The sequence below is a fragment of the Ambystoma mexicanum genome, chromosome 6q, assembly GCF_040938575.1.
Source record: "Ambystoma mexicanum isolate Mex_15411 chromosome 6q, UKY_AmexF1_1, whole genome shotgun sequence".
NCBI classification, from domain to species: Eukaryota; Metazoa; Chordata; class Amphibia; order Caudata; family Ambystomatidae; genus Ambystoma; species Ambystoma mexicanum.
Window position 1 is genome coordinate 1288261691 of NC_090937.1, and position 13161 is coordinate 1288274851.

Consider the following 13161-nt stretch of genomic DNA (forward strand, 5'->3'; position numbering starts at 1 on the left):
ATGTGTGGCAGAGTCTGGGCCAAGTTGGGACATTCAATTACCCCTTGTCCTGATGGCCATCAGATATATCCCTTCTTCCGCAACAAAAATGTCTCCATTTGAACTGATGACTGGACAAAGGATGGTGCTACCCCAGCATTTGTCCTACAGAACCCAAGAGCAGACCTTGATAAATGCCTCCACAACCCATGAGTATGTTGAGAATCTGAGAAAACACCTTCAACATGCTTTTGCCTATGCTCAGCGGAACCTAGAAAGATCTGCAGACAGTATAAAGACCCACTATGACCTTAAGACAACTAAAAAGGAATATCAAGTAGGAGACTACTTGTACAATTTCCAAAGGAACCAGGCCAAAGAGCGCAAATTCCTCCCAACTTAGCTGGGTCCTTTTGAAATTGTGGACAGAATCTCACCAGTCGCCTACAGAATCTGCACCCCCAAGGGCAGTTTGACAGAAGGGGAAGACAAGTGGCTCCACATAAACCAGCTGAAGCGTTGCCATCCCAGGCATACTTTGCGGCAAATAGAGGAGCCGACCGGAAACCCAGAGGGGGAACATCCGGAGACATAAAAGAATTACTAAATGTTCACTGCTCTGTGCGAGAAGAGTGTTAAGACCATTAGTGAAGATAGATGGGGAATATTGCCAATTGTAATCAATGCAAGTGTCTTTCCCACTGCTGACATCCCCCGAAGATGTGTGGACATAGTAGTGAGAACATTTCCATAACCATGCTATGTTCTATCCTCTAGCATCTGGACTAAGAATCATCCCAAGAATCACCAAGAGGTCCACTCAGGGACCGGGAGGAAAGACCCAAGGAGCCCGGAGTGCTGCTCCATAGTACCAACCAGAACCAGCAATACTCCAAACCAGAACCAGCAAGGAGAGCGGGTCGCCTCCAGCACTGATGGGAGAAGCGACTGAATTTCTCCACATAGACAGAAAAGAACATCCCAATCTCCTGACTTCCCCTTGACGGGAGGTCAAAACCAAGTCAGGAGGGGAGGCTCTGTGGAATGTATTGACCCACTCCGCTGTGCTATGCAGCATCACCCTGCTAGTTATGGTGAAAGAAACTGCAACAATGGCTGCAAAACCCTGCTGTGCACCAAAAACCTAGTAAAACCGCGTTCTGCAACACACAAAAGAATGGATGCACAACTTGCCACCGATGGTGCAAGTGTGGTGGGACAGAGCCCACACTGCAGAAAATGTGCCAGTGGGCTCCATGTCTAGCAAACAGAGTGCAGAGAGAGAAGCAGCACTTTGCAATTGAAACTCAAAATGTGCCTACAAATGACATTTGCTTTGGTGCTAAAAACTCCAAAATGCCTATAACACAACACTTTTCAACATCCAAAATCTTGCTTGGCACTAAAATTCATGTAATCTTATGAAGCATTGCAAACATAGAAGTCCTAATGTGAAGAGCAAAACATTTCTTCAGAAAAACCAGATTGTCTGTAAACTGACAGCCCTTGTCAAAATCTGTGTGCAGTACCTTGGGCTACCTGTGGATGACAGCTGTCAGAGGAGCCCCTGATGAAACTGCAAAGTATTATACTAAATGTCTGCCGGCTTAGCAAACATAAAAATGATTATTGCTAAAAGGAATACAGATCTCAGTTGTGTTTTTGATCCCACAGATTGAAAGCTAAGAAAGTAATGTATTTATGTGATTTGATGCAATAAGTTTGGTTTTGCTGGAGCTTTATTAAGAATAAATTAGCCTGGCTGAGCTGCAAGAACTGAAAAAGCAGGTTTCTCCCAGAGGGAGGGAAAATCCTTTCAGCAGAAACTCACTGGGAGATGCTACTTGCGGGTTAGCCCAGACTTTTGTCTAGAGAAAGAGAAGGAACAATGGCAGATCTTCCGCCCAGGAAACAGAGGTCTGAAAGGGGCCATAAACTGCTCGTGGAAGGGACTCCCCAAAGAAAGGGGCTGTTCCTGGACTGCAGGGAGACACAAATGGGCAGACCATTTGCTGTTCAGCATGAACAAAGACCAGTTTTTAAAGACTCATAACTTGTAATTCAAAGTGGTGAAAAATATACTTATATCTGTTAGTCTAATTTTTGGCTGCACGTTTTAAGAGGTGGCAGAACCGCGTAACATGTTCTGGACAGGAATGGAAATATATGTGGTTTTATGTGAAATCTATTAATATTAGAATTGTGAAAATGTACACACATCCCCATGCTGAACCCGCACATTTGCGGTAATTTGCAGAAAATATGGAAAATGTGTTCATGGTGAAAAGGACAAAATTCTGTAGAAAGGTGAAACAAGATCCCACAGCTGTGGGATTTTGATGAGCAGATGCTACATAAAATATGGAATCATTGTGTGTGATTTGTGTAACGGTGACCAATGTAGAAATATGGGTTTAGGATGAAATCCGATTTTGGGTACTAGTAGCTAAAGAGAGGTTTCTTAGAACTGTAAAGCAAACCATAAAATGTGACATCATCCAGCCTTGGTCCAATCACGCAGTTGCAAGGCGGAGATGAGGTTTTGATCCAATCCCAGCTCACAGGGTCCGCTTTAGTTAAGCCGGCCCATACACCCATTTTGTGATGTCATTTTAAAGGCTAAATAGAGACAGCTGACAACACATAGGGACTCACTGATCCACTCACTTTCCTGGTTCTGGCGAAGCACTCTGATCCAGCACTCTACATCCAGCTTTAACATCCTTCCAGATCCAGATGCCAAGACTCTGGCAAACAGTGGAGAACTATTCACTTTCGGCAAGGCCTAAATCTCAAATTAATTCTCACAACCCAGTGAAGCGCTGTGGTATGAGAAGGCCTTTTGAACTAGTATCCTGAAATTATCTGGCTTGCTACCACAAGGCTTGTTTGAGGAGCTCGCTATCCAGCTGATTTGAGATACTCACAAACAAGAAGGGCAGATCCTGTGCAAATATGGTGACCGGCCTAGCTGATCCAGTCCTGCGCCTGATGTGCTGTCCTTCCTTGATAGACCAGTCCCAATCCATGACCAGAACCGACGGTCCAATTTATTAACTTATTCTGTGAGTATTAATAGGAAGAACAGTGACCCATAATATATCTGCATTGTATGATCCCAATCTCAAACCCATCCCATTTTTAATTCAGAACCATAGTATTGCTAGAACTATCTTTGCGCTGACTCTTTTCTCATCTGTGTTCCTTATTGATTGTTAAGTAATTCCCAAACCAAACGGAAACTAGAGTATCTCACATGAACTGTGATGAGCAGCCGTGAATGACTTTCCTGTGTGGCATTCTCCTTTTTGTAGTCTTTAATATAGCATAAGAAAACCTATCTGTCATTTGTAAACCCGAATTTCTGTTTTCCATTCTCACGCCTATTTTACAGAAAACAACCTTTACTAAAACCTCCATAACTCCCTCAGTTTTTGTGATATAAGCAACATTTCAACTCCTGCTTGTACCTAACATCCTTAGCTATCCATAGAACCATAAACAGTGCCATTTACCCGTTAGAGCGAAAATCACATAAGGAAAGGTTTGCCGTGAATTGAAATTCTGAAAGGTTTTTACACATGTGAATTAGCTCTAAACTGCTTCCAACTTGGACTTTGAGATTTCAAATGTTTTCTTTTGACTAAATCAATGTTTGTGATTGTGTCCAACTTTTCAAAGCAGCTCCCATAGGAATTTATAATAATTTAAGTATTTTCTTTACCACATTTGGTGTTTTTGCTCAGTCAATTCCAAAGACAATTTCAAAGCCATACTATCAGCTGACAAGTCAATTCTGTTTTCTCTTGTGTTTGAAGGGGGAAGGTGGGAGTCATATTCGGTTTGCTTTGTGCCATTCCTGAATACCTGCTCTCTCCTCACATCCATGTAATTGCCTATTGGGGCGGTGAGGGGAGTTGCAGGGAGAACCCCTAACCATAGTGCAATCTATACCAAACCAACACAAAAGTATTATTTTCTGTGCTGCATTTGTTTTATGCTCATTCCTTGACCCTAAGTGTATTAAAGATACTATTCAGTGTTCTGTCACCCCATTGGTGATTGTTGTTTACCTATTAAAATATATTGTGATTTGAATTCTAGATACATGAATAAATATTTACCTTTGCAAAGTAGCCTGATTCCTGGTTCAGTGTGACCGGGGAGGTTCCAGGAGAAGGGTGTGATTTGAGTGGTATATCGTTCAGAGCATTGCATTTATAGATAAAAATAAATAAGGGTTTCGATTGCGCACTACACGCTGGGCGTGACTTGGGTGTGTGCTGGATTGAAATCACTTACATCCCATACAGAGATGCAGCAAACCCCTACAGTACAAGCCAGCCCAGATTCCTTCAAATTCAACAGATTGGCATAACAGCAGAATGTGTCAATTCCCATGTCGCATCGGGCTCAGCATTTCTGGCATGTGTCAGGACTCACCCTCCTTGGCAACCCCAAAATCTCACTTCAGGTTTAGCGGGATGCTAGGGGACTTTGTCACCCACCCGATCCGCTTGAAATGAATTTATGCAACAGAAGTATCTGTTAGCAGCTTTACCTAATTTGAAGAAGATTCTGTATGGAAATCGTAAATCGTAAATCGTAATTTAGGCACTAGAGTAAATGCTTTTACATGGCAGAATTCTAAATATATGCCATTTTATTTTCTTTAGCCATCTTCACTGTACTTTTCCTTCTGATTTTGCACCCAGAGATTCACAATTTGGAAAGGTTGCATTCTTTTGAAGCAAATGTTTTCCTGTAATTCGCAAAAAGGCTGGAAGTTTCCAAACTCTTTCATGAATTGTTTTCAGATTTGGAACGTTCTATATTTTTAAACAATTGGATTGTGGTACAAGAAGAAAAGGTATGAAGAGGAGGAAAAGGTCTGCAAGAACTTAATGGATTACCTTTCTTTCCATATCAGGGAAAGGTATGCAGTATATGCCTGCTACATATCTGAAAGCGTGTGCTGCTCCCATCAGGTCACATGTGTGAACACCCAGCATTCTTCATAATATTGTATGATTTCTTGCATTTAAACATTTAGAGTCCCCCCTTTGGGTTACAGTTTATCAAGAAATTGGCTTGCTCCTTAAGGGGAAACCATATAATTATCACGCTGAAAGGGCAAAGTGTCCCAATTTCCAATCATGTCTTGACCTTTTGAATTGTAACAAAAGGTAATTTTATTGATTTATGCAAAATGTGGTAAACTGTGACCAACATTGTCACTGTATTTCGGAATGACAAAATATAGGATGAAATGTGGTGATCATTTACCACATTCCATCTAATTGTAAATGTGTTCCAAAGTAGTAAGCAATGTCCAGACTTGGGCCACCGGTCTTCTGTGGTTGTGAACGGATATATATATATACCTCACTCACAAAGCCCAAAACGAGTTTAGGCCAATCTTGGTCTGGACCAGAAGTGCTGGGTGGTTTGTTCTTTTTGGAGTAAACTGCATAGATGTATTTGGTATTGTAGTGTTTCATAGAAAGTCAGGGGTAGGATGTGTGTTCACAGGCCATAAATATTCAGAATGAGTTAAGTTCTGGGTAGGGGGGAGGTGTTACAGGGTTGATACAGTGCCTAAAAGGTTTCAAGGGTACGAGACAGTAGGAGTTAAAATAGTTAATACAAGTGCACAAGCGAGTTTCAAGTACAGACAGTAGTACCATTAACCAGTCACTAGGCACAGGGTGGATAACGGGGGGGAGCATGAGGCAGTAAAAGGCAGTAACAGTGGAGGTTAGAGAGAAGCTCTGCAGCAGAGGTAAAGTTGATGGTGGGCAGGGAAAAGTACTGTGCAAAGGCTTAAGGAGTGATCCATTTCATAGGTTTAACCAAGGAGTGTGAAGCAGCAGGCAAGGTGACTGAGCTTAGCTCATGAGATGGTCTGTCCAGGAAACCAACAGAGTTTTTGAGTTGGAGATGAGGAGGTCAGAGGAGATTGGGCCTTGTTGGATAGTGCTTGATGGCCAGTAGGTTAACAAGAGAATGTTGTGAAGGGTGAAGGTTTTAGAGTGACGATCGGTGGGACAGTACAGTCAGAGGTATAGGTCCTTCAAGATGAGTAGGTAGGGTGATGGTTATTTTCAATGAAGAAATGGAGTTAGCCCATTCTGAGCAGACAGGTGTACGAGAGCCAGAGGGTCAGTAGATGGTGTTGGTGGTGGAATGTTGTTCTGGTTTAAGAGGCATTTGCAGGTTGTGCTCACGAAGGATGAGGTTGCAGGTGTCGGAATAATCATAGTAGGAAACTGGCTTTAGTTGTTCTATGGTTGATGGGAAGCCAAAAGTGTTTTGTAATTGTCTGTGAATCAGGTTTCTGAGAGACCTAGCCAGTTAAAGACAGAGCCATTCAGAGGATCACATATACTGTTAGCATGTTTAGAGACAGAATGGGAATGTAGGAATGCTGGGTCAAGTAGGAATTATCAGAGACTTGTTTGGATTGAGCAGGGAGGAGTGGCAGGACATGGGATAAATCACTTGGAGTAGAGATGTTGATGAGAAGTGTATTGCATGCAGGAGGAAGGCAAGAGCTACTGAGGGCAGAGGTAGCAACTTTCTAGGGGTGGTTAAGGGTTGGGAAAGGAGCGGAGAGATAGGAGGAAGCGGGGATAGTGTAAGGGCAGAGGGAAGATATATAGAGGAGTCAAAGGCAAGTCGTTTTGCTCAGTTGAGTTGTGCCATCCTTGTGTCATTAGTGTAAATTGTGACTACGAGGCATAGTAGTGCACATGTGGTTTGATATCACTAGTAAGGGTCCCAAAATGCATAAGGATAATGGCCTCCAGTGATGAGGTTATATCTGCAAATGCATATACAGCAATGGTGCAAGCACTTGCATCACAGCCTTTTTTTTAAAATCATTTAGCCATCTAAATGAACATGTGTATGGAACTGCATACAATCAAGGCTTACCTTAGGGAAAAGGAACTCCCATTAAAGTGTTGCTGGTTTCAAGAGGCTCTGCTTAAGAAGGGCCACAGAACCCAAGAATGTCTCTGTAGTTACACAATCCAGTGTGGGCCACAAGCACAAAAGAAGATAAGTTGAACCTCTGCAAAGAAGTCAATTGCCCATTTCTAGCCCTTGCTGGTAATACTGATACCGTATTCCCTCGCTACACTACAATTACACACTAGCAATTGCAGTTCCCCAGCTGACCCATATCCATTCATAGGAGTCTCTATATTCACACCACGGGACCCACTTCCCACATTTACTGTCTATAATGCAACCCCCAGGCACCAGCAATTTACCAGACTGTGTTACAGAATAAATACCAATCACCTGGGTTGAGTGTATTTTCTCCAACCGTTTTTGCACCGTGTGATATAGCTTGATGTTAAAAGGATTACATCAATGAATAGCTCTCCGTCCACCCGAGCAGTAAAATGCGGTGCCTGATCCCTCCACCACAGGGCATATAGATTTATGCATGACACTCCACTTGAGCACCAAGCAGAGATGATAGCTGCTGGTGTACATCTCTCCCACCCCATGAAGAAGGAACCGTTTTACCCAAAACAAGTGCCGAGCTATATCGCCAGTCATCTCGCCCACACCCTATGCATGTGTCTGGATGTTTCAGCCTTCTCCCCCAAAACACCACTGAGAGTAATGACCCAAGTGGCACTGTAGGCACACAAGGGGTTAAATGTACACAGGCAGGCAGCTTTGTGAAAGCAGATGGCTACTTCTATGAGAGACCGAGAGAAATATTTGCAAATTTAAAAAAAGTAAAAAACCAGCCATTTTCAGCTAATGTTTGAGACACATAGATAACATGGGTTATTATTTTAGTGGCAATATGTCTTAAAAGTCCTACTCAAAATGTAATATTTTGTTCTCCCTATGCTTCCAGCTATATCTCCAAACTAGATGTTATCGGTGGTGTCCCAGTACAAATCTTCAATATTAATTTTTAGGAATTTGAATGAAATAGGACCGTATCGCATACTAGAAATTGTAAATGCTCAAACCTAGGCTTCTCTTATTGTCCCATTTCACTTGCCATCTTAGATGAGTTTCATATATAATCTCTGTTGTTGGTGATTATGGCGCTTGAGAATTTGGACTTGAGAGGGAGTTTCACAGGTTTGGCTCTGTAACCGCCACACAATATGAATATATGTTGATGAGTTTATATCCATATTTTTGGAATAATATTTCTTTATTTATACAGTTGTAGAGCGCACATAAGCCGTGGGCGTCTGGGCACATTAGAACAACAGTTAGCAGGTGATGGGGCTGCCAACGGAACAGGTGGGGTTTCAGTCTATTTCGGAACGAGGTGTAGGAAGGCTCGCATCTCACGGCATGGGGGAGGGAGTTCCAAAGCGTGGCAGCGGGGACAGGGAAGCTTGGTATTGTCAGATACTTCCCATCATATTTTTTTTAAATTTTATTCACATAAAAGGAAAAGGCAACTCTGTGACAAAAATGAGTTACATCTTTCAACAGGGCATTCAGATCCTCACCTGTAAATGGCAGAAGCTGGATAGATTCCGGTGTCGTAGCTGACCCGCACACGCCCACGATGCAGTTCTACTGCTATGTGGTCCTTGTCCCCTTTATAAAGAAGCACTCCACTGTCCTCGTCAGTGGCGACCTAAAGAGAGACCGGGAGAAAGAGTAAGCAGGCTTTAAAATAGCTTTTTAAAAAGATAAGTCAATCTTATTTGCAAGTATCGGTTCTTATTTCATTATTATATATTTTTGTTGTAATCAATTATAGCATGGGAACACTGGATATTACATTTTGTATGGCACAATGGGAACTTCAAGGTCACTGAAAATTAACACTAGCAGTTTGATCATGGGATCCCCTAGGCTTTGATCATGGGATCCCCTAGGCTTTGATCATGGGATCCCCTAGGCTGATCACGTATTTGCACTGTTATATTGGGGAGACACATTGTTTAGGAGGAACTACCTACTTGCATTTTAAGATCTGTAATGTTATTGTATGTTAGGAAATGCTATTTATATTCTTTTTTATATGTATTGTGGATGTGCATACATTAGTGAATTTCTATTTTTAGCCCAATATATAAATAATTGAAGGATTGATTGGTTGAATCTTTTTGGGCATAGTGGACTGGTACAACATTGACATAAACTGTAGTAATATCTATGTGCTTAACCTATGACTACCTCAACTGGTGTTTTTCCCCTGAACTGCTAGCAGCCCCTTAAAGAAGGTTTATTATTCACAGCAACTGTGAATACATGTTATTTCATTCTTTTTGGTTGTATATGGAAGGTGGAACAGATGGCCTCAGTGTTCCGAGGGGCAAGGGAGGGTACCATTTCCTTTTGAACTATTGTGATTGCATTTGCATAGTCCTGTCACACCATGACCCAGAGCCCTCAGCCAAGTGCAGGCGTTTTTCCATCTTCAGCATCATGCTCCTATATGCCATATGTAAATGCCATATGGAGAAGCTGATCAGTGGACACACCCAGATACACCAGTAAGGTGGAAGGTGGCATAACTGGACAGTGGCATGCTTATCCATCAGCCATGCCTGGTCGTGCCCAAGGACTGAAACTCTGCCTCTTTGTGTGCCGATCTTTGAATTAAGACCAGAGATCAGCCACGTTCATCCTCTCTTTCTACTACTTGTCAGCCTTCCCACTTCATATCCTCAGCAGTTATTTTTGTTATTTTTAATCCTGATTATGATGTTAATAGCTCTGCATAAGAAATGCATAGGAAAGAAAATTGTTCACCCGTTACCTAGAAAATAACTAGTTACCATTTTTACTCAGTTCTACCTGCCTCCCTTTCTAATAGGTTTCTGAATGCCCGACCTGCAATCAGAAATGCCCATTAAATTCCTATCCTCTTGGATATAGCTCCATCATACTAGAAGACTTTCACTGATAATCGTAAAATGAGAAGTGGGGGAGTGGCAGCTAAATTGCACAGCAATATTCTTGTGCAACAGCTGTATCTACCTACCCGGCACTACATGGAAGCTTTGTTAATCTCATGTCTCCTTCCGTATTTTGGTTCTCTGGCTATTTTCATTATTTACCATCCTCCCAAATCCTCTTCTGCTTTCGGGGAAGAATTTAACCCAACTCCAAAGTAACTTCAAAGTTAATAATTTTGGGTGACACTCCCAAGTTCCAAATGGCCAGTGAAATAGTTGTTACTCTAATTTCACTTGATCTCTCAGCACCAGCATCCTACTCACTAGTGGTCATATTCTAGACCAAGGGCCTGATTCACAGAAGCATTTTATAATAGTGCAATCCCATAGGAAAACGTTATGTTAATCAGGCCTCAAATCATCTTGCCCAACCCGCTTAATTTATCTATCTCTAAAAGAACCCCTTTGGAATGGTCAGAGTAATGGAGTATTACTATGTTTTCAGAACCCAATGAACGCTGTACTCTCCATATCACTGATATTCCTGCCAGAAGTCTCACACAATCATGGAAGCTTGTTTCCCATCAATCGTCATCTTCGGCTCATACCTTTGAACCAACTCTCATCATTTTCTCCAATGTCATATGAAAAGATATTGCTGATCATGAAGTTCCAGCCAAACTTCTGAAGCCTATTGCTGACACTGTTGCACCCAATGTAACGTGCCTGGTGAATGGATCTCTTACATGACGTAGAGGACCATTAGAACTGAAAAAAGCTGTGTTTGTTGTATTAGTAAAGCAACTATCTATTGATGGGCACTGCAGTGTTCAGAAATTTCCATCCCATCTCGCAACTTTCACAGTCCTCAAAAATATTTGAAATTAAGTGGCACACAGGCATCAATTAGTTGAGTGCCATGCAATTATCCAGCAGCTTTAAAAGATGGGTTTCTGCCCCGGGGTGGGCACGGAATCTGTGTTAGTGAGTGTTTTGGATAAGCTTAGGTGTGCAGCTGATGGCAGCAGTGTTGTGGCCTTGATGTTACTAGATCTATATGTTATGCATTCGAGACTGTTGATTATCCGTGGGTGTTAACCCGACTTTCTAACCTAGGCATTACATGCAATGCCTTAAAATGGCATGTTGGCCAGTTCTTTGTATCCTTTGTCCTCAGGGTGTTCCCCTCATGTGTGGAGTTCTCCTGGATGCTTTTCTCTTGCCTCCACTTTTTGAGGTTGTATGTAACTCATCTTGCCGGCTTGATCTCCTCTTTAGTTTTTTCCCTATATTTATTCTGATAATAGACAAAATCTGCTGTATTATGATGGAAGTGTTCTGCCAATTTTATAGAATTTTTGTCATCCATAAACAAATGAATGTGTGTCAATTAACTAAAGAGTGCAGCTGCCACAGTCAAACTGGGCATATAATCATATATTTCCTGCCCTCTGTTATCTGCATGGGCTGTCTGTATACCAATTTATACAAACCAAGGCTCTTTGCCATGTTTTTAAAACACTTAGTACTTCAATCCCAGCGGGCCACATGTCTCGTGTTGAACATTCACTGGTATCAACCCTCTAGTACCATGAGATAGCAATTTGATAATTTTGCTAATACTCTTATCACCCTATTTCATCATTCTTACCTTGAGGGATGTGCCTTCTCTGTACAACATTCTTGCTTATGGAATTCATAGCCCTCTGAGATCCAATGTACAAATGGCTTTCCGACATTTAGAAAAAGTAATAAAATGCTGGATTTTTCCTAACTGATTTTCAGTCACTAGCTTCTTTTAAATATGTGTTTTCAGGAGAATTACAACTCGTTTTTATCAAGCCCTACTGTACCATTGCTGGTGTATAATTTAATTTGATGAGATATTAGAAATAGATGACTGATCTTCATTACCGATAGGTATGTGGTTCTATCTCATATTAACCCTTAATTAAAACTAAAGTCAATAGAGTGAATTTCATATACAACAGGACTGCGTATGTTTTTTTCTGACCACACTGTGTTCCAATCCCAGCTACTCAATGAGTATCTAGGATTGATTAAAACAAGAACTGAACAATTAATACCAATCCACTCCCCCTACAAATGTGTTCTATTCCTGTGCTATTTATTTAAGAAAGTATTTAAGAAAACAAAATACCTCTAACCAATCAATCTGTAGCCACTGCAATCACAACTAGATTAGTAACATATTTCTGAGGTTTTAGAATCCATGAGCTAAATATCAAACTATGGGCAGATGTTGGAAATGCTACATTAGACAGCATATCAAAAAGTAAAAATGCAACCTGTGATGAAGCCCCCTGTCCCACTCTGTTAACTAGCAAAGTGATGATTCAGGGGCCGGTTGTCACCATGAGTCTGTGGTAGGTGGGCCTGGGAGCAGTGTGAGGAGGAACCCTGGTCGCTTGACCTTGGTCCACATTACATGGCAGCTGACAGTCATAATGTCAGATTAATGGCCGGTATTGAGGGGTCTAGGCATCCTCTGTCCCACTAAGGCAAACTAGCCCAAAATGTTTTAACTCTGCTCCAGCCCAGTGTAAGACCATGCAGAGCAATGCTGGTGCAATCGTCCCCAACTGAGAGAGGTAAAGCTCCCTTTGAGCAGACTCACAATTGTAATGTAGAAAGGGACACTTTTCACTTTAAGGGAAACGATCTTTCTCTACCCAACAATAGTAGAGAGTATGTTGAAACAGTTGCTGACTGATCCAACACAACCAGTGAAATGAGTGGATTCTAACTGCAAATCCATACATGTATAAAAGTACTCAGAAATCCAATTTCAAAGCTGTTCAATTTAATTCATTTTGGACATAATTGGTCAATAAGGATTAAAACAACTCATACTGGTCTTTGTAATGCAATGGACCAGCTTACTCAACTATTAATGCATGAAGCTCACTAACCCTGCAACTGACTCAAAAGGAAGTGTTCATGTTTGCAGTGTCAATGGGCCTCATTACGAAGTTGGAGGTAGCCGTGGCGCTATTAGCGCCATGGCTGCCTCCTAACTCGTGCCAACTCTGCCCTGGTGAATGGAGCAATTACCGGTCCATTCCAAGGTTGGAGGGACCGGTAATTCCCCATTCACCAGGGCCCTTCCCAATTCCCATTTGAGCCCACGTATGGCTCAATGGGAATGGGGAAGGCGCTAATAACGGTACCGCAAATTGCGGTACCGTTATTAGCTCAAGAGTCCCTTTGCGGGTCCCGTCCTTAACGCCTGAAAAAAACAGGCGTTAACGGAGGACCCGCA

At 41.9% G+C, this 13161-nt stretch overlaps 1 protein-coding gene across 10 annotated transcripts in view; it reads right to left on the minus strand.

The window, feature by feature from the left end:
- SLIT2 (slit guidance ligand 2) overlaps positions 1-13161 on the minus strand; it is a 715126-nt gene that overhangs the window by 51502 nt on the left and 650463 nt on the right. For all 10 annotated transcript variants that reach the window (XM_069631891.1, XM_069631899.1, XM_069631897.1 and 7 more), the window contains one exon: positions 8478-8608. In XM_069631891.1, coding sequence (XP_069487992.1) covers positions 8478-8608 — 131 coding nt within the window. The remainder of the gene's footprint in view (positions 1-8477; positions 8609-13161) is intronic.